The 20,826-nt window shown below is 43.5% G+C and overlaps 1 protein-coding gene across 1 annotated transcript in view; it reads left to right on the top strand.

Annotated features, from left to right (window-relative positions):
- PDE7A (phosphodiesterase 7A) overlaps positions 1-20,826 on the top strand; it is a 1,213,253-nt gene that overhangs the window by 359,722 nt on the left and 832,705 nt on the right. Inside the window, exon 5 of the mRNA XM_086965809.1 lies at positions 19,389-19,540. Within this exon, the coding sequence (XP_086821935.1) occupies positions 19,389-19,540 (152 nt within the window). The remainder of the gene's footprint in view (positions 1-19,388; positions 19,541-20,826) is intronic.

Below are 20,826 nucleotides of genomic sequence, written 5' to 3'. Positions count from 1 at the left end.
ACAGCAAAATGCAAACCGAAAAAGGAAAAAAGAACTATTTAGTATAGAGCCACGTTTTCAGGTCTTTCCTAAAAGCAAAAAGACTGGGAGCCTGTCTCAGGGATAATGGTAAATCGTTCCAGGCCTTTGGTGCTAGGTAGCGAAACGACCGACCTCCCATTCTTGTGCGCCTAATGGCAGGGACTGTCAACATGGACAGGCAAGATGACCTCAAGGTCCTGCTGGGTAAGTACCGGGAAAGACGTTTCCCAATGTACTTGGGGCCTGTGCCATGTAGAGCTTTAAAGGCCACAGTCAGGCTTTTGAAAAGAATTCTCTTTGAGATAGATAACCGTGTAGGGTGTTCAATAGGACAGTGGCACCTGCTCTTCTCGGGAGTCCATAGATGGCTCAGGCTGCCGAGTTCTGAACTACTTGCAAACGGGTCAAAAGATATTTCGGTAGACCCAGGAAAAGAGCGTTTGCGTAGTCCAGTCGAGAACCAATCAAGGCCTGAACAATTATTTTCCTATGATTGAGTGATACTAAGGGAAGAAATTTCCTCAACATCCGCAAAATGCCGAAGCATTTTCCTGAGAGGCACGAGATGTGAGGCCCAAAGGACAGTTCGCTGTAAACTATCACTCCCAAGTTTTTGGCCTTGAAAGACACATTGTCAGGGGGAAACATATCTTGTGGCCACCAAGATTTCCAATTGGGTTCGGGAGCGCAACCAAAAAAGAGCAATTCTGACTTATCGGAATTGCACATTAAGCCATGACACCTAAACCACTCAAAGACCGCACCAAGACAATCCCTAATCTGTATGCCATCAAACAACCCGCCCCCATCGCATGTGAATAGGAGCTGGGTGTCGTCGGCGTATGATATGATCTGGGCACCAAAAGACTCCGCGACTGCCGCCAGAGGGGCCATAAAGATGTTAAAAAGCATAGGGCTGAGAATGGAGCCCTGAGGGATTCCCACCTCTAGCGGAGCCATATCAGCGGAGAAAGGGGGCGCCCAGATCGTTTGCCGGCGGTCGGCCAGAAAGGATTTGAGCCAGTTCCACACCGTTCCGCGAAGGCCACATTCCCAGAGTCTTACAAGGAGGCCATTGTGAGGAACGGTGTCGAAGGCCGCCGACATCAAGCATAATTAACATGGGTGTGTGTGTGTGTGGTAGTAATTGCTGTCTGCTGAGCTCGTCCGTAGGGTACAATAGGTCTCACATTTGCGAGAGAATGGCAATGTAAATGACAATTATTATTATTATTACATTTCTTATATAGCGCCAGAATCGACCCCCAAAGGGGTATCTCAGCGCTTGCCTTGGGAACCCGTCCTGGTTTTTCCCTGTGAGATAGCCCCTACAGGGCATCCCCAAGGTGAAAGCCAGGCATCCCGCCGCGGGGGGGCCGTTGTGGAGATTAAGCAAGCTTAATGCCCAGAGTTGCAGAGTGTCAACCCATGATTAGGTCAGGCACGAAGCAAGAATTATCGAGTCCGTGGACATTTGAGCTTATCACCCTGCCGCGTCGGGAATCGAACCCTGGTCCCGGGTCTGACCTCTGCTTCAGGGTCTGCCTGCTCTAACCAGTGAGCCACACTTCTCCACTTGCCATTTACTTATCTGTTTTCAAAACCAACACACAAATACAAAATTTGTAATTTACAATGCCAATAGCTCTAACTTTTCCAAAGGCGAAACCATTGCATTGTAAATGCTTGTTTAGTGTGTTACAGACTTTGAAGCTAATGAAGAAAAAATGCAACCACGTCGCCAAAGGTTCCTTTTCTGGGCAAAGATTAATCGTACCAATCTCCACTTGTCTCTTTAAAATATGTGCCATTTATCTATCAAGAAGTACATTTTGCACTTAGGTCAAATATTACTATATAGAAGTTTACTATCTCTTAATAACCACTTTGCTTGTCAGGGGTTTGCTGATGCGTATTTTGTACTCTCTGGAGTTGTGTGTTGTCCATATTCAAGCTTGGTTATGTAAGACTGTTTCCAGCCCCCATTCAAAGCAGCCATTGCATGGCTGACTTATTACCTAGTAAGCAGGTAATGTAGAAAAAAACCAGATAACCAGCCCCCCTCCATAAGCTCCAAACACTGGTACAACACTGCTTGGAAGCGGTGAATGAGACTGAATTAAAATAGGATTTGGAAAGCAGTTTAAAACTAGGCTGCGCTGAAAGCGTGAGAATGAGAAAGCACTGGGACAAGGCTGCACCGTGCCTGCAGTGAATAAAGAAAATCATTCTCAAAATAAACCGATAAAGAATGAAACTGCAAGGTGACTGTAATCGGCTGGTGCTCCTCTATCTTGAACGGAAGTGAGCTGTCGGCATCCAGAATCAGCCAGGATGCAGCAATTAAGAAGGGTACTGGAGGGAACCATTGGCAAGCTGCGGGCGGACATACACATGCTGTAACGAATCTCAGACAGCGCATGCACTGTAAGCTCGACCTAAAAATACTTCTGCATGCACTGCTATAGTCTGTTTTACTATGGTGAACATGTTCTGCAGGTTAATGAAATAACACTGTCTGAATTTTGAAGAGATATATATTTTCTACACGTTTACTGTCTTTAACAAGCATTGGCATAGCCAATAGGTCTCGCTTTTGGAACCTTATAAGTATTTAGTTATGCAGCAGAAATATCCTTGGTGCAGCAACATCAACTGCTGCATGGCTAAACACTTTTAAGGTCCCAAAAGCGAGACCTATTGGCTATGCCAATGCTTGTTCAATTTAACTCCTGGCTTGGCCTCAAATGATTTCATTTTAGATCTACTAGGAGCAGACCTTTATCTAACAAAATGTGCCCTTGTTACGGAGGGGGTGGGTGTTCTAGTTGTACTGCAGCAAAACAGCAAAATTAGCAATTGCTATCATTATTTTTTGTCAAGCACAATATTTATATAGCGTCCTTTGCCCACTTTAATACAGGACTAAATTAAAGGAGAAATAAATGCACACAGAATATATAGAATCAAACGCCAGTCTAGGCCCCGACCCCTCCCCGTGTCCGCTAATCACATTTCTGACTCTCCTATTGACTCGATCATGAAAAGCCAGCAAAGCAACTCTGCCTAATGAGTCAGAAAAACTTTAGGCACTTTACATGGTCACGTTGCATTTAACACTGTTGTAAAGCAATGCTGTCTAATAGGCGGTATCTGATGCATTAATTTTGCAACACACTCTTTATATTTGTTCAAGTTCATATATTATTAAAAGAAAATGTTTAGCAGCTTTTTTTTACATCAAAGGTCCAGAAACAAATGACAAGTCATTATGTTGCCTAATGTTAACTTTCTTTCTCAAATTAAGCCATTTAATATTTAAACAGTGCAACAATGGCCAACTTTTAGGTAAATATCTGGTGATAGGAGATGGAGTTGTTAACTGCATAACAGGTTCTTTCAAATGAAGGCAGCATTTAGCACCTTTGAATAGTAGTTGACTTTTAACAGTGAAAGGATCAGATTTTGAATTGGATTGTGCCCAATCGTTGATGTGATATGCATCTTGGTGGAGTGCGTGTGATACACCCTTTGGGAGCATTGGTGATTATTAGGATTACATAAACTGTTCAGGACTGGCATTTTGGAAGAAAAATGTTTTTTTTATTTATATTTTACTATGATTTGTTTAGAGACAAGTAAGCAGTTTCGCTGACTGACCCTATCTGGTCATCTTATTGTTGTGTGCCGGGTACATATTGGTGTTCTGCTGCCAAAGCTTTAGCCCTCATGTGGCATCAACTTCATGACCATGCCCCGTTGCTCACACCAACACTGCAATCTGAAGCGTCTGGGGAGGTGACGTCAGATCCAGCCACTGACAGTGTGCTTGAACACAGTGCCGACATAGAAAAAGAACTGGTATGGCGGATAATGTGGAAGCGAAACGTCAGCAAGGGCAGACTGAAGGTTACAAGCGTGCAGAGGGGCGATCTTATGAGAAGTAGGCTTCCGTTTGGGTACAGTACATCACTGAATTAAACAAGGGAGCTTAAATGGAAATATAACTACAGCAAGTGTGATAGGGATGGGAACTGGTCCGTGCTTTCCCGAGTTCTATGTCTCGGACTTGCACACTGGAGAGACAACTTTGCGAATGCTAGCAGGGCTCAAGAGGGGGCAGCAGTTCAAACACACTCTGAGCACCCTCACCCCGTTGTCTAAACTAGTAGTCCCCCCCATGTTCATCTGCCACCCGGAGGATGAGGAGCTGCTGCTTCCGAGGGCCTGGACGCATCCAGCATGGGAGAGGGGAACATGGGGAGTGAAAGCGGATTCAAAGCAGAGCTGCTGCACACAAGACTGGACTTAAAGGCACTTCTAAGAAGTGCTCAATGTCAATAATAATGGAAAAAATGTTGCATTAAACGCTGGTGTGGATCAAATAGAGCACGTGCTGAAAGTTAAAACAATTAGACATCACAAGTTCAAATCTCCACCCACCAGAGCCACTGTTTAACTGGCCAAGGGCTTTGCTAGTGCAGAACTCAAGGGGGGGGGGGGTTGGGATTGGTGATTGAAATTGCAGCTGTTGGCCTAGCACAGGAATAACACTTTTCAGACCGCACAAGATGTGTGGTGACGAAATTGCCATATTAAGAGCTGGTAGTGGTCCAGCCGCATGCCCCCAGTCTGCTGTCCCAGGGAGATGGAGGAGGCCCGCTGTGTACTGGAGGCCAGCGCCGTTTGACACACCCAAGGGGCGCCTTGGACAGCTCTGCTGTCAAGTTCCCATGGCTATAATTGGCGGCTGGTGAAGGAATGCCTCAGAAGCCTGCAAATCTAATCTATTTAAGGGAGAAGGTGTGCCTCCTTTTACTGAGCAGGGAGGTACAGGAGCTTCCGTCCTGGCCAACCTTAAGAAAGAGGGGTGGCAATCAATCAGAAGTGAGGTGGCATAGACGGAAGAGTTTGCAGAGCAGAGACGGGGCGACCGAGTGAGGAAAGAGACAGAGGGTAAAGAGGGGGCCAGCAGTGAGCTGCGAAGGTCCGGAGAAGCAGCTAGGGGCCACCTGCTGAAGGGAGAGTGAGAATTAATCAGACCGAGCGAGGCAGGGCGTCTGGAGATAGGAGTCGCACAGAGAAAGGGAAGTCATGCACTGAGCTGACAGACACGAAGAGAGCGACCACAGCTCTCAGCAGGACAGTTCAGCTGAACTGACAAAGAGCTCAGATCGAGAGGCCAGGAAAGGATAGCGGCAGTGAAGAGTGACAGAGAGGCATTGCTGGACGGGGAGGAGGTGGGTGTTGAGACACTTCCGGCTAGCGTGGGAGAGAGTCAGGGGGCAGTAGGTGGAGAAATGTGACGGCGCCCCCCACAGTCCAGGCGCGCCGCGCTACAAAAAACAAAACGCAAGTGGTGACGCGAGTTGTGCGCCAGCGTGCCTGGAAAAAGTGCTGTACACTCGGTTGTGTGCGTTCTAGCAAGCTGGTGGCTGGCATGGTAGCGGTTTAAGCAGCTACTAAATGTCTTGCCAGAGCAGCGCTTGCGCTGGCTCAGCCGAGACCTAAAAATGAAGGTGCTCCTAAAAATGGATGCATTACACCCTAATGGCTTCCTTTCTTCAACTACAATTAACCCTTAAATAAATGCTTGCTGTTTTTCACATTGTTTTAATGTTAGTGTTGAGATGAGTAAACAGCAGCCCAGTGCCAATAGATTTAAGCTATCCTGGCTGATAAGGGGTGAAACCCCGAAACCGGTCCTGGGATGATTGTTTCCGGCCCAGGGAGGACCTGTCTTGGCAGTTTGGGCTGGACGGTTCCCTTGAGGCACAGGGTCAAGACTGTTTCAGACAAAGAACCAGGTACTTAGCTGAAGGGAAACTTTGCGCTCCACCGGGTATTTGATATGGTCTAAACAATGATTTGTGCTAAAGTGGTGCTGCTAGGAAAAGGGTGACCTGTACAACCTCTTGACAATGTAATGTGAAAACACTTGCATATAATTTAGTTAGGAGAAAAACCTGTGCAACCACAAATTAATACAGAACTATAATAAATTATTTGGTCTTGATTTGACAGCAACAACAAAGGACAGTTGGTAAGTGTAGCAATAATGTTTATTGCGCCAGCTGACATGTGTTTCATTAGAGTGAAAATACACTCCAAATCTACTTTTGCCCATCGAGGCTTTCCGGATTGTTACTGCTTATTCAAAAGCCACTGACTACAGTTCCACCGTCCTTGATGCCAAAAACACAAATTTTTTACTCTTCATGAACCAATAGAAAAGTGTATTCCACGCACAACCGGCGCACTAGACTTGAAGATCTTTGTACCCGCACTGGGTTGGAATTATCACCAGTTGTGGGGGATTATCCTTCCTTTGTTCATTTGGATTTGGCCCTGAAGATTTGGAGTGTATTTTCACTCTAATGAAACACGTTTCGGCTGGCGCAATAAACATTATTGCTGCACTTACCAACTGTCCTTTGTTGTTGCTGTCAAATCAAGACCAAAGAATTTATTATAGTTCTGTATTAATTTGTGGTTGCGCAGGTTTTTCTCCTAACAGGGTCAAGACTGATTTGCATATGGCCAGGTCGAAACTGGGGTGGCATGGTGAGCAAAAGAATGTTGGATTTAACTTAGATCTCTACTGGGGGTGATTGTTTTGATTTGTTCTGCATTCCGTCCATCAGTTGTGTGTCTGTTGCCCATGGAGTGGCATACGGCTCCCGGTCCGTTCTTTGAGTTTCACTGCAGTAACAGATAGAGGGGGTAGAGTTAGCTGCATGTTAGAACCTATTTCAGGCTCCTCTTGCCAAGTGTTTTACACTTTCCTAGCGCCACTGCCTTTTTAAGAAACAGGCCCGGCTCAGGTTTTTTTCTAGCCTGCATATTTCTGCCCTGTGCTGCTCTCTGTGACTCTCCAACTTCTGTCTAGTGCACAGTTATGTTCTCCTTGTATGCACCCCACCTACTCTGCTCCTTTTCCTCTAGCATTGACACGGTACTTTATGTATGTGCTGCTTGGTTTCTTTGCTTTGATTGCAGCACATGTCCCCCATCCACCCCTTATCTGTGGTTGTGACTGCAGCATCTGTCCTCTACTCTTCACTTATTGCAGTTTCCATGTTTGACCAGTGTTTTCATTAGTATGTTTCACAGCTTTCGAAGCCTGACCTCTACACTACCGTTACTGACTGCAATGCCTGGTGTCCGTGTTCATATATTCGGCAGCCTTAACTTGCTAGCTTCTCTTCAGTGAACCCCTCTCCTTTAGCATTGACTGGCTCATTCTCTTTGTTGAATAAGAGATCGGGGCCCATGTGACTTTTACTTTAAGGCTCCCCAGCCGCCGCCTCTACTTCTTTATAATTTTTCGCTTGCTTTCCCTTTCCTATTGCGTTTGAAATGGTGTCTGGCCTTTATACACTTACTAAGATCTGGCTGTGTGCTTTTCTTTCTTTTTGCATTGACTAGTACCAAGCTTATATTTTGGGTAGCAATGGTTGGAGAGTATGGTCTTCGTGCTCACCCACGCACCCTTGTACTACCAATAGATCCTCGTCTCTGTGCTCATTTAGCCTTTCTCTGACACTGAATCTCGGGTTAAGTGCCACGTTCTAGTTTTATTTTATTAGTTGCAAGTGCAGCTGCCATTTTCTACCTTTTTGCAGTGACTACAGAGCCGATCATGTGGTACCCCTAATGTTTGCACTCACTAGGGAGTCTAGTTACCAGTATTTGTGTCTTTTGTACTCACTGCATTGACTGCTTTTGCCCTCTGCCTTGATTCAGTCGCTGCTGAGCCTTTGGTCAGTAGTATTTAACAGTTCTAGTTGTTTCAGATTGCCTTACACCTCTGGTGGCCTTCTCTGTGGGAGTGATCGTAGCACTTGTCCCCTGGACAACTTCCTCATTTGCCTGGAGTATGTAACATGTGCTCTGCTCCTCTCCCAAGTTTAATTTATTGCTAAGCTGGACCTTGATGCTTTTCTCTGCTATTTGAATTGACTGTAGAGACTTGCATGCATTGCCTTTCCTATTGTGCTAACTGGATTCTTAGTTTCTCATTCCTGGTTCAGTGATCCTGGAACTCGGCCTTTCCTACTCTCCTATTGCATATTTAGTTATTCAAATTTAGTTATTCACATTTTCAACAGTCCTGGCTTTGTGTGCTCCACTGTTACTTTTAATGTGAACAAAGAACTTTGTTTCTCACCCTACTTGCACTGGTGGTAGAGCTTTGCTACTATATTCAAATGCATACACTGTGAAATGGGTTTCTTGCACATTTTGCTCTGACAGTGGAGACTTGCATACACACACGTCCCACTCCTTGTTTGCATTTACTCTTTGTGCATGCTTTATATACTACCAGTTTGTCTTGATAAATGTGGGTTTGTGTGCTCTTTTCAACTGTTTTGGAGACTGCAAAACCCGGCCTCTATATAGTAGTCCTGGGTGATAGTGCGTGTTTAAGTGGCAGCAACTCAAGTTACTTGTTACAGCTACATGCCGAAGAGGCACAGAATATCATATAAATATAACATTCAACATGAGCAGACTGCAGACTGACTGGTGGGCCTGTCTCATTTAGTGGAGCTGAGCTAAGGGTGGGATAGAAAATGTTTGGTGCAGAAGGAGATCGCTAAGCAGCAGGGTATGCCGGCCTGGCACCATGCTCTCCACCTTGAGTACCACTTGAGAGACCATTCTCACTCGCTGGAATACTTGAACTTTGTAGGCTCATGTCTTTCTGGTGTCTTCCTATTATCTGAAAGTTGGGCAACCCAGCCCGTCCTGACCCTCTCCTCACTTGCAACTTCACTACCACAAATGTGGCAGCCCTTTTCATAAAAGTAACAAGGCCTAGGGAAGCATAACCTGTATATAAGATAGAAGAGCTTTATATGCAATGTCAGTATCTGGGATGCAATGGCCGTGTTTATCATTTAAGGCCCCAGCCTCCACTTATGATTATGTATATGCCTGTGATAGCAGCACTGGGGCATAAAGGGGCAGTATTTTGGATTGGACCAAACCTGCATTATCTGTGCTGGGGCCAGCATATGACTCTACCTGGCATTTGTGGTGGTGAGCCTTGCTCATTGAGTGGCAATATTTAAGCATATGCCAACTCGAACACACTTGACAAATCCATCCCCTTCTTAGATGTTTGATTTTTAAAAGCCACAGATTCTAAATTTCGGCCTTTCAATCTTTTATTAGTATAGTGAAATGTAAAAGCGTAATGTTTTTAATTTACAGCAATTCCTGTGGGGTGTGAAAGTACATAGACTATATCATGACTGCTCCCATGACACATGGCTGCACCCTAGTAAATGTTTTCTACCTCACGCTAATCCTAGTTGCTCCCACATGGGTGAGACAACCATGGTACACAACGTTCCTGGAGCTTTCAGTAGTTCCTCTTTAAAGGCTGTGCCTTGCACCCAATCTTCTAACTTAGAACTATGGAGAAATCAGGCACCCAGATCCCCATCAGATGAATCTAGCGATCTGGCTCCTGAAGTCTTAGAGTTCGGATATCTTTACTTGCCTCCTGATTGCATGAACATTATCAAGGAGGCAAGACGGCCAACTACTAGAGCATGCTATGCAGCTAAATGGAAAAGATTTGTTATTTACTGCAACAATAACCAAATCATTAGATGCGTCCATACAAAACATTATATGTTACCTGCTGCATATTCAAAGATGCAACCTAGCATACTCTTCCATAAGACTACACCTAGCTGCTATAGCAGCATACCTTCAAAACAGGCAACACCTTTCACTGTTCAGAGTACCAGCAATCAAGGCTTTTATGGAGGGTCCTAAAAAGGTTATCCCTCCAAGTCACCCTCCTTCCCCAGTCTGGAATCTAAATATAGTACTTACCAGACTTATGGGACCTCCTTTCCAACCTCTACACTCATGCGAACTGCAATTCTTAACGTGGAAGGTGGCTTTCTTGATTGCCATTACCTCACTCAGACGAGTTAGTGAATTACAAGCACTAACAATTCAAGAACCTTTCATGCAAGTACATGCTAACAGGGTAGTTATGAGAACAAACCCTAAGTTTATGCCAAAAGTCGTATCAAATTTCCATATTAATCAATCGATAGAACTGCAGTGTTCTTTCAAAATCCACAGTCAGTAGCCGAAAGAGCCCTACACACACTAGAGGTAAAGAGAGCTCTGCTTTACTATGTGGACAGAATGAAATCATTTAGAAAGACAAAGCAATTATTTGTTGCTTTTTCACCACAACATAAAGGGAATCCAATATCAAAGTCAGGAATAGCCAGATGGATATTTAAATGCATTCAAATATGCTATCAAAAAGCCAAACGCACGTTAACCGTCCCCCCCCCCCCAAGAGCACGCTCTACAAGAAAAATGGGGGCATCCATGGCTTTCCTAGGGAATATTCCTCTTGAAGACATATGTAGGGCAGCCACATGGACTACCATACACACTTTCACAAAACACTACTGTGTAGACGTGCAAGCAAAGCAGCGACCTGTCCTAAAAACTCTTTTTCAAACTGCTGCAGCTGGCACAGGTAACCACCGCTAGAGGAGATACTGCTATACAGTCTATGCACAGATATGAATTCAGCAGCCCACATGCCTCAAACGGAATATGCTACTTACCAGTATGCATCTGTTCTTGGCATGTAGGGCTGCTGACATTCATATCGCCCGCCCTCCTCCCCGGTGCCTGTCGCAGCTGGAGCATTATCTTTTGCATGGCCATCTCTTACTTTACTATCTCCATCTCTGCCACAATGGCGAAAAAACAATCTGAGGATGGAGAAGATGCCCATGCGCACTGTAGTCCAGGGGAGGAGTCACCTTTCTCGTGATACTTCGAAGACTCTTCCAGGACAACAAAGTGCAATCATCCGGACCCAACACTAGGCGGCGATCTATGCACAGATATGAATGTCAGCAGCCCTACATGCCAAGAACAGATGCATACTGGTAAGTAGCATATTCCTTCTAAGTAGGTTTCTGGATAAAAACCTATGGCCTGCAGGCATATACCAGCAACACTTTTCCATACTTGCTGCTGAATACACAAAACCTTTCAATAGGCTTCACACGTTAAGGACCTTTCTTAAGGAGTTTTATTAGTGGGTATATATTTTGGTAATAAGTGGTGGCCCCTGCAATCTAGTTACTTGTATATTGTAATATAGGGCAAGAACTGTAAAATGACCCAGAGTTTGACGATGAACTCTTACTGTAAATTCAGCACAGTAGCCTGTAACTCGATTATGCCACTACCAAGACTGAGGAAAGAAAGATGTAGTACACAGTCTAAAACCAGAGTATGGAACAGATTAAGATTAGATCTGTACCTTAGAACAACTATCTGAGGCGGAGAGAGGAAATTGGTTGGTGACTGATAACATCAGAGGGCAAAGAGATCCCCCTACAACAATATATATGAAAAGTGCTTTAAAATGAACTTTTGGAATCTTCCCAGTCTCTTTAATTAGGTTGGGCTCTGTAGCTGTGTTTGCTAGAAATGGAAATCAAATCACATTGCATGCCTCATAAGGATTTTGTGGCGATAATCCTATCTTCCTGTGAGGAATATTTTGGTGATGACTTAACAGAAAACATAAAGCCTCAGGCCTTTTAATTGGCGCGGATGCACAAACTTTGGCCAGTCAGGACTTTATAGTTCAGTTGAGCTGTTGGACTATTCCAGAAGCCTTTGGTTGATAGCTGCAATGTAATCTTTGCTCTATCTGTAATGCTGTACAAATCATTCTTGGAATCTTGTTATTGAACTGAGTCCCACCATCTAATCCAAAGAAACCGGTAGGCTGTAACTAGGTATTAGCTCACCCAGCAGTTTACCAACAGTAAGATTATCATTTCTCTGTGTTGTGTAGGCTTTCAGTCAACAAGAGTAAATGCACACTATAACCAGGACATATCTCAACCTGTTACAAACTGACAACTCTATAATCCCTTTGAAAAGACCACCTGATCTCCCCTCATGACTGTGTTACTGATGTTCTCTTCCCAATTTTCATCTGTTTACATGTCATACATCGATGACACAATTCCTCCACAAGCATTCTAAATCTGGGATTGAACCAATTTGGTCTGTACAACCTCACCATGGCATCTCTCCCTAAGTATGTTGAACTATGGAAATGTCATGGGAAACACGAATCTATCTGAAAATACTGGTCTTCTAAATACTGACATCCTAATGTCCTATGCATTTTTCTCACATCCTGATTTGATCCAACCCTGCTGTTCTGCTTCTTAAACATTTTCCAGCAATTCTTTGAGTTCTTCTCTTGTATCAGCTACTGACAACATCAAAAAAGTAGTGACTTTAGATTCATTTGTGTAAGCCCCATTAAATGTGCAGCTCACAAATGCACAATATCGTGCAACTTGATGAGCAAATGTGTTTCCAACTGTGACATATCTATTGCCACACCTGTGAGCTGAACTTTTAACCACTGCAACCTCTGCTGGCAACAGCAATGCCTCAAGTAGTTTTCTTGCATGTTCCCCCCATTACGAGTAGGAGTGCCAAAGAGGTCATTAAACCTGTTTGTGACCACAACTGTCTAAAATTATGAACCACATCAAAGCCATACTGACTGTTTAAAAATAGTCATTTTAAATTTGGACGTTAGACTACATGCTCTTGCAAGAGCTATCAGTTCTGTAACTTGTGCTGAGGTAACAGTTCGGAGCCATGAAGCTTCTACAATTTCTTGAATTATGCAAACAGCTTAAGCTGTTCTTAGGGTACCTTCTTTATTGCTCTAGCATGAGCCATCGACAAACAATTACATAATCAAGCTCAGTTAAGGATTCATCTTTTTTGTCTGGCCCTGGCTTGGCACATACGTCTGTGACACTTCGACAATCGTACTCCACATCTTCATCAAAATCCTCCTTTACAGGCGTTCAGGTTGAAGGGCTTAGAATGTGGAATCTCTTTACTGTGACATTTTCGTTGGCAAGTATCTTCTGTGCATACCTGGTGAGGTTACTGTTTGTCATGTACTTGGTTTTTGTTCCTTTAAGCAAGTTTCTACAGAGTGAGTGACCAGGACATGTACAGGATTTCTCATCACTATACTCTCATACCTCTCCAAGCTGACTCCAACAACCATTACTGATTTAAGACAGCCGGGCAGGACTGTGGCTACAGTGTCAAGGTTGGTTGAAAAATAGGCCACTGCTTTGCGAATTGAGTGAGAACTCGGAGCGCAGCACTCCCTCTTACTGCAAAACAATGTAAACAACGTACTGTAATCAGGCATTTCTAGTGCTGGGACACGTCAGAGACTTTCTTAGCTCTAGGAAAGCTTTTAAGCACTTGATGTCCCATGGAAGTGGATCAGGACCATCTTTGTGTCAGCCACAGTAAAGGCTTAGCCACTAGGAAAAAGTTCGGTATCCACTGTCGCCAACCCTTCTCAGAAACATTCTGACCTCTGTGTTCTGGGTGAGCTCATTTGCAAAAGGACCTCTGCTCTCACTGGTGACAGTCTCTTTTTTCGCAATGATATGTCCCCAGGATTAGACTTCTTTTTGACAATATTGAAGTTTACCTGGGGATACTTTGTCCCTTCTCAACCAGGTGATTTAAAAGGGCATCATATCCTGTCTGCAAGCTTCTCGAATTTCTGATAATACAAGTAGGTCATTAGTTGTACGAGAAATGATCTGTAAGGCATCTGCAGGGACTCAAGATGTTTTTTCCAGATCTGGTTGAAAATGAATGGGCTCCCGGTATACCCCCCGTGGAACTCTGAATGCAAAGTAGAACAGGTACTTGCTGTCCTCCTGTGATGGAACAGAAAAAGGCTAACACAAGTCCACTACCTTGAACCACTCTGCAATACATGGAATCTGAAAGTATGGTGGCTGGATATGGTGGTGTTTTTGCAAACACACAGCATTGGGTTTCCCTGTGAATCTTAGAGGTGCTTAACTTTTAATCAGTCTGATAAATTTTCCTGTGAAATCCCATATTTCTGGGTTTATGGTTTCTTTTAAAACAGGAGTCAGTTCTTCCACTGTCCTCACTTGATTCATCTGGAAATGTTTCTTGGTGTGCCATTTCGAATTCCACGTCCTCATCGCGTGTTTGGAGCAACTCCAGCCAGTGTATGCTAAATAGTGCAATTTAACTTGCACAATACATCTCTCTCCAACGGGTTTACAGGTCTAGAATCACAAACAATACATTCATGTTTTTTCTCAAACAAGCCCATTTTTACAGGGACCTTTTCTGAAATTGGACTGGTTATCTGTTTATTTGAAACTCCACCAACTTGCATCTCCTTTCCAGAAAGGGGTAGGTCTGGGACTTTCGCTGTTCTAACAGTGGATAGCGTAGCAGTGGTGTAATTCCGAACTGACACTTGGTGCCCATTAACTTCTTCTACGAATTGTCCAACCTGGTCTACCTCTAAGACTGCACCAATCACACAATCTTTTTCCCTCCTCAGGGACCGTCGTTAGAAATTGTCGTACCCAAAACTGTCATTGTCTAACATTGTGAACTGTTTATTGATTCTGAAATGGATTTAGAATTGCTTTGGGCATCTGGTTTGTCAGTCTGGGTTTTACTCCTATTTTGTGGGACCATCTGTGCTTGTGGAACCTGCATCATTAGAACCTGTTCCTGCATTGGCATTTGCATTCGCTGAAATGGTAGATTCTACATCAAATTTCCTCTTTGCAGTTAACCATTTCCATTGATTGTGTCTGAATTGAGTCTACATTTCTTTTTCAATGCCCGATCTTATTACAAAGGTGACAAGGGGTCATTTTCATCAGCTTTGCAATATCTACACAGGGAATTTGAATCCACTGGAACACCTTTTCCTCGACTTTGTGAAACATCATATCCTTCTTGAGTACCTTGTACTCCAGCCTGTAAACCAACTCCTTGCATACCGCCAGCATTTCCTGCAAATGAATGATTCTGAAAATCTTCCTAGGCAAGCTTTGTCTAAGCTAACATGAATTTCTCCTTAAACTTTTTCTGCTTCATCTCATGCTCGTCACTTCAATACTTTGCATATCTCAGGATTTCATCCAACGATGGCCTGCCAGAAAAACACACATTGTTGTATGTGCGTACTGATCTCTGGTCTGAATATGCCACCTTACTACACATTCTTTTTCCCGGCAGGCAATTACAACGCAGGCATTAAAACGACGGTATTGTAATGACACATACCATTACTACGCAATTCATAACTACTTGCTCTGGGGGGGTGGGGGGGCTGAAATGAAATGAAATGAAAACAATATTTAATAAAGCGCGCTGCTGCCAAGCGGCTTCCTGGCGCTGGGGGACCTGGGTCAGAACTCACGGAGGGGGACACAGGGGACCTAAGAAGGGAAAGCCAAAGAAAAAAGAAAAGTTTTTAAGGCTTTACGGAAGTGGCTAAAAATAGGAATGGAGCGAAGATGAAGTGGGAGACTATTCCAGAACTGGGGGGCCAAGACGGAAAGACGAGTGCCCCCGGATCTGGATTGGCGGAAGCGGGGAATGTGAAGAAGGGAGAGAAAGGAAGAGCGGAGAGTGCGACTGGGAACATAGGAAGAAATGAGGGAAGTGATGTAGGCAGGGGCAGAGCGAGAGTGGGCGCGAAAGGCAAAGCAAGCAATTTTGAAAAGGGATCTGAAGCGGATGGGGAGCCAGTGAAGGGATTTCAAAGCCGGGGTAATGTGAGAGGATTTGGGGAGGGAGAGAATGAGACGGGCAGCCTGGTTTTGAATGGCCTGTAAACGTCGGGATTCGTGGGAGGGGATACCCACGTACAGGCCATTGCCATAGTCGAGGCGTGAGATGACTAAAGCCAAGACTATGGTTTTAAGCGCGTCGATGGTGAAAAAGCGAGATATTTTCCGAATAAGACGGAGGGAGAGGAAACATGAAGACACAACAGAGCTGATCTGGCGGTGCATGGTTAAGTCAGAGCTGACTTTAATGCCAAAGGTGCGAACAGAGGAAGAGGGCGTGGGGGGTGGCCAAAAGAGGGGGGCCAATGTGCAGGGGACCAAGGGTTAGAAGGGCTACCCGTGAGGACAAGTTCCGTCATATCGGGGTTGAGCTTAAGATGGTTGGCGCTCATCCACTCCGAGATAAAGATAAGGGTGGAACTGAACTTGGGAATAGAATCAGGATAGTGAGGAGGCTGGATGTTGGAATACTATAATTTACTATTCCAACTCCAGTATGTGCAACAGTAGGGAAGGTGTTGGATTTTAAATCCAACACCTTCTGACCCCTCCGTCGTTGTTCCGACTTACGGGAGTAATGGTATGCATTGTTACAACACAGTCATGGTAACAACCGTGTTTTTATTGCCTGCGGAGTAACGGATTTGTCTATACTCAGTAATGGACTGAGATACAAAAAACCCATATAATTAGATGTTGGACTCTCCCTTTCACTGTGCTGTTGAAACTACTGCTCATAGTAATCATGTACAGACTTTTTTGTCTCTTGTGAGGTTATTTTAACCTTTACTCAATCAGTATCTTTTGGCAGAGCCGTACCTTTCAGAAATGTGATCACTACTTCAAATTTCTTCAGATCTTCAGGAGATGGTGCATTAGTGCAGGCATCTCTTGTTGGCCTTGCACGGAGCCATTGTGCAGCAACTTTACATTCAGCCCATAAATCATTTGACACTACAGAGTCAAAGAATGCATTCAAATCAATCGACCACACTTATGAACTGTTAACATCTGTCAACTTGTGTATACCACTTTACAGGCCTGTCTCTCAATTTTGGAAAATTATTTGTAAATGCTACAAGATCTCCTTTGCTTCAAGGTACATGAACACATGCTCCTCCTTGTATTCCTCTCAACGGATAATCCAAAACTTCTCCTTAATCTATGGAACCTGTGGTGGTTTGTTTGCTTCATCTACCCCTGATTTTCTTTTTTTTTTTTCGGTCTTCTTTGCCCATTTGCTTTTCAATTTCGCAATCGCCCTATCTACAAATGCATTTGACTAATTAAGTGATGTGTAATCACATTCCTGAAGAACGCTTGGTCTTAATACTCATCATCCAGTTGTACCCTGAAACTTTTCTGAAATTTAACACTTTTTAGGTCGCAGTCTACTGGACAGCCCAGCTGTCTAATTTGCTAAAGACATCTTGGGGACATTCAGAGAGCTGACCTACTGCCCGTTGCTTTCAATTGACTTTGTGGTGTGCAACACACATTTGATGGCTTTATTTGCTTTTGGCTGTTCAGCTAGAGTTCATCCGTCTCATTGCTCAAACTATGTTTAGTGTATTTTTCCACAAACTTGCTTTCTGTAAACAAGTCTTTAAATCTTGTTCTTTTCTTGTCACATTTGCTGTGCCTTCAAGAACAGGTCAAATGTCAGGCTTTGTCTTCGAGGGAACATGGTGTTTATTTCTCTGACTTTTAAGTGAGAGGATGTATGTGACAATCGTGGGTATCTGCTTGAGGAAAGCTGTCTAGCATACAAGATTTTCATGTCTGTGTGAACTGTGCTGGCGATCCAATCCCTACATTGGGTGATTACATTTCCAGACATATGTGTGCTGTATACTTTTAATAGTAAAACTGTATGAGAGTGCAAATATTAGGGTATTTTCAATTGAAGATGTGTTGTATGTAATGGCAGTATGATACGATTCCATACTCTTTTGGAACATCTGTTTAATCCTCAGTCTTACAAGGTAGGTCCCTCTTCTAATTCCTACTCCGAGCCTCTGAAGAAGCCAACTCTAGTGCTGTACTCACCTTTTGGGAAGGGGTGCCCCACTTTCGATAGTGAGGAGCCTCTGCACATGAAGCACAAAAAGCAGGCATCTCCTTGTTCAGATGCAAATTTCACTCAAACACAAGAGGCACAAAAAATGCAAAGGCACCGGCAAGCACCGTCCCATGTCGAGCAAACTTCCCTCAGCACAACCATACCAATCCTGAAGGGAGGTTGCCTCAAACAGAGATCCACTGTGGCAAGAATTAGTTGGCCAAGTAACCTACTCTGCTGATCCACTTCCTAGACCAGCACGATTTTGTACCTTCATACTTGGCATAGCCCTTAGCTCTCAAAAGGACTGGTGGTTTCACTTCAGAGCACATCCCCAGTCTGTTCTTCCCTTGCTGTCCTTCCCTCAGGAATTTTGGACTCTGTAGCAGATGTCTGCGTCTCATTCTTCAAGCAATGAGCCCCCTGTTGATTATCTTTATAATTTACCTTCTTGTTTGCCTCAACAACTACCCTCCGACTTTTTCATGAATGGTTTGAGCACCCAGTTGAAGGCCAGAGAGACTCTTGTGACTTCTGCCTAGGCTCTTAGTGAAGATCCTGCTCTTCCACCGGAGAGTTGGTTTCCCCACTGCACCTTCCACAGTTTTTGGTGCAGATTGCAGAGGACCAGCAAATGTTCCCTGACCCAACAGGCAATGTTGACCCAGGTTCAGCTACCTTCCAACTATACCTCCCTTCAAGCCTTGTAGAACCATTCTCTGGTTTGAGTACTACCAGTTATTACAAAGACCTCCATCTGACAGACTATCATGTAGCCAGGGAACTTGAGTGGCTATCAGGATACTCCTGCTACTGTTCGAGAGTGATGGTATTTATGCCTTAGTGGCAAGAACTATGTGGCCGCCCCACAATCATTTTGAAAACGCCACATTACCTTAGTCTTCCTTGAACAATATAAAATGTCATGCAACTTCTGTGGCGAAAATGACGAGCCAAATTATAATAAAAGGGTGATGTTACATTCATAGTTAGTTACATTAAGTCTACAGACTGCATCATTATCAAAGCCATTCCGCTGATCCCTCAGAACACACACGGATTGGCTTCTTTTTGCATTATTGGTCACCAGAAAGACCCCACATGCATAGGCATGTATACACACTGCTATAGAAGCTGTTTACAGTACCTCAAATGGTGAAAAAGCATTCGGGCTAAGAATAATTAAGTTGCAGTTCAGGCAACTTTATCGTTCTTTGTAAAAATGTGTTTTCTCTTAAATCAAGTGGCATGAAATGGGTTTAATCAGTAGTAACATACAATTAGTTTACTAGTGGCTCTAGTTGTCATGGGACCAGTGTAGAAGTCTTAGCCCAATCAGCTCAGAAAATAATTTTACTTTTCAATGTATCCAGGGTTTGAGCATAAACACATAATGGTTAAAATAAAACCCTTACATTATTCCATTTCTTTGCAACATGAAGCGAGGATACCGTTCTCAAACTTAATGTAAGATTATATGATGTTATGAGGATTTCAAGATATTACTGTTTGAACGAACATTTGTAACTTACAAATAATGTGCCATTCAGTTAAACTCAAGGTTCTGAAGAGTTTGTTTTTACCTTTTTAATATTCAGCAAAGTCAACCGTTGAAGGAGCCTATTCTGAAAGGAACGTCCGCAGGTTGCTAAGTTTCCAGCGGTACATGCGAACTTCTCGTTTCTTCCGTGGTGGGTGTTCTCAGAATCCATTGTACATTTTGGATGAGGACTACGAAGGGCAAGCACAGGTCGGTGAAATTCGCTTTTTATCCTTTAAAAAACAGATTTACATTGATTTTTTTATTGCATTAATCTAGCACTTACTACCCAAGACGAGGCACTTTACGCTGGTTAGCACGATGCTCTGTGAACTCGAGGTTAGTTGGTTAATTCAGTGTTATTTTGGATTCATCATTTGCTCTCACTAAAGCCATTGTATGCATACCCTTCAGTTTCTTTGTGGTAAATTAATAGGAGTTGTGTGATCTTCAGGAGGTAGGGAGATGATGTAGATGGTTAGTTTGATTAATTAATGAGCGAGAGGCGTGCAGGGGTATTATTTACTAATGAGTTTGTTGTCATTGAAACAAATGTGGAAAAATTGTGAAATGCATAATGGTGATTAAGAAGAGATCTAAGTGGCAGAGTAGACTGCTCAGAGACAGAAGGCGTGGTCGGAAGGAAAATATGAGACTGGCATTTGAAAGAGACCACAACGAAAATTATAAGTACAAGTCAGTTTTCTTTTCAGGGTTTTTGGATTATAGAAGAGTTTTTGAGATAGGATGCAACACTGTAAAAAGAACAAGCATTTACAATGCAATGGTCTCGGCATTACTAAAGGTAGAGCTATTGGCATTGCTCATGACTTTTTTTTAAAATCATAAATAAATAGCATTGTCATTTACATTGCCAATAGCTTAATTGTTAAACAAGCATTTACAATGCAATGGTTTTGCCTTTGTTAAAGTTAGAGCTATTGGCATTGCTCTTGACATTATTTTTATTTGTGTTTTTTAACATAAATAAATGGCATTGTCATTTACAATGCCAATAGCTTAATCTCTGACTTACTGTGTATCTCGAACGTTGAGGGCACAGTGACCTCTGACCCACTGTAGGTATGGCAGCGACTTTAGTCACGGTGTGCACGTGCCATCTTAAAAAGTCACTCGAGGACGTAGCTGGCGGAGGGACGAATTGAAACGTGTCTGTATGACAACCCTCTTGCACACGTATGACACCGCTACCTGCACCAAGCCTATGGGTATCGGCATTTTTACTCGCGCCGTTTCCACATGCCATTTTTCCCCCTCATAAAGTTGACTTCCGGAGAAAAAACAGGAGTACAAAAATTAATTGGCTTGAAAACGCTTCATTTATTGTCTTTGCCTTCAAGAATATACACTCATCTACAAGATGAGACAGAGAGAAAAGGAAACAGGGTGTTAAGGAAAAAACAAAACGTCTAGCAGTTTAATTTTCCACTTAATGTGTAGTGCCGAACAGCAGTGCCTAGAAGTATGTGCCATCT

Source organism: Lissotriton vulgaris, chromosome 4_1 (genome assembly GCF_964263255.1).
Source record: "Lissotriton vulgaris chromosome 4_1, aLisVul1.2, whole genome shotgun sequence".
In the NCBI taxonomy this organism is placed as follows: Eukaryota; Metazoa; Chordata; class Amphibia; order Caudata; family Salamandridae; genus Lissotriton; species Lissotriton vulgaris.
The sequence above is the reverse complement of the archived record's forward strand: the minus strand, read 5'-3'. Positions and strand labels throughout refer to the sequence as shown.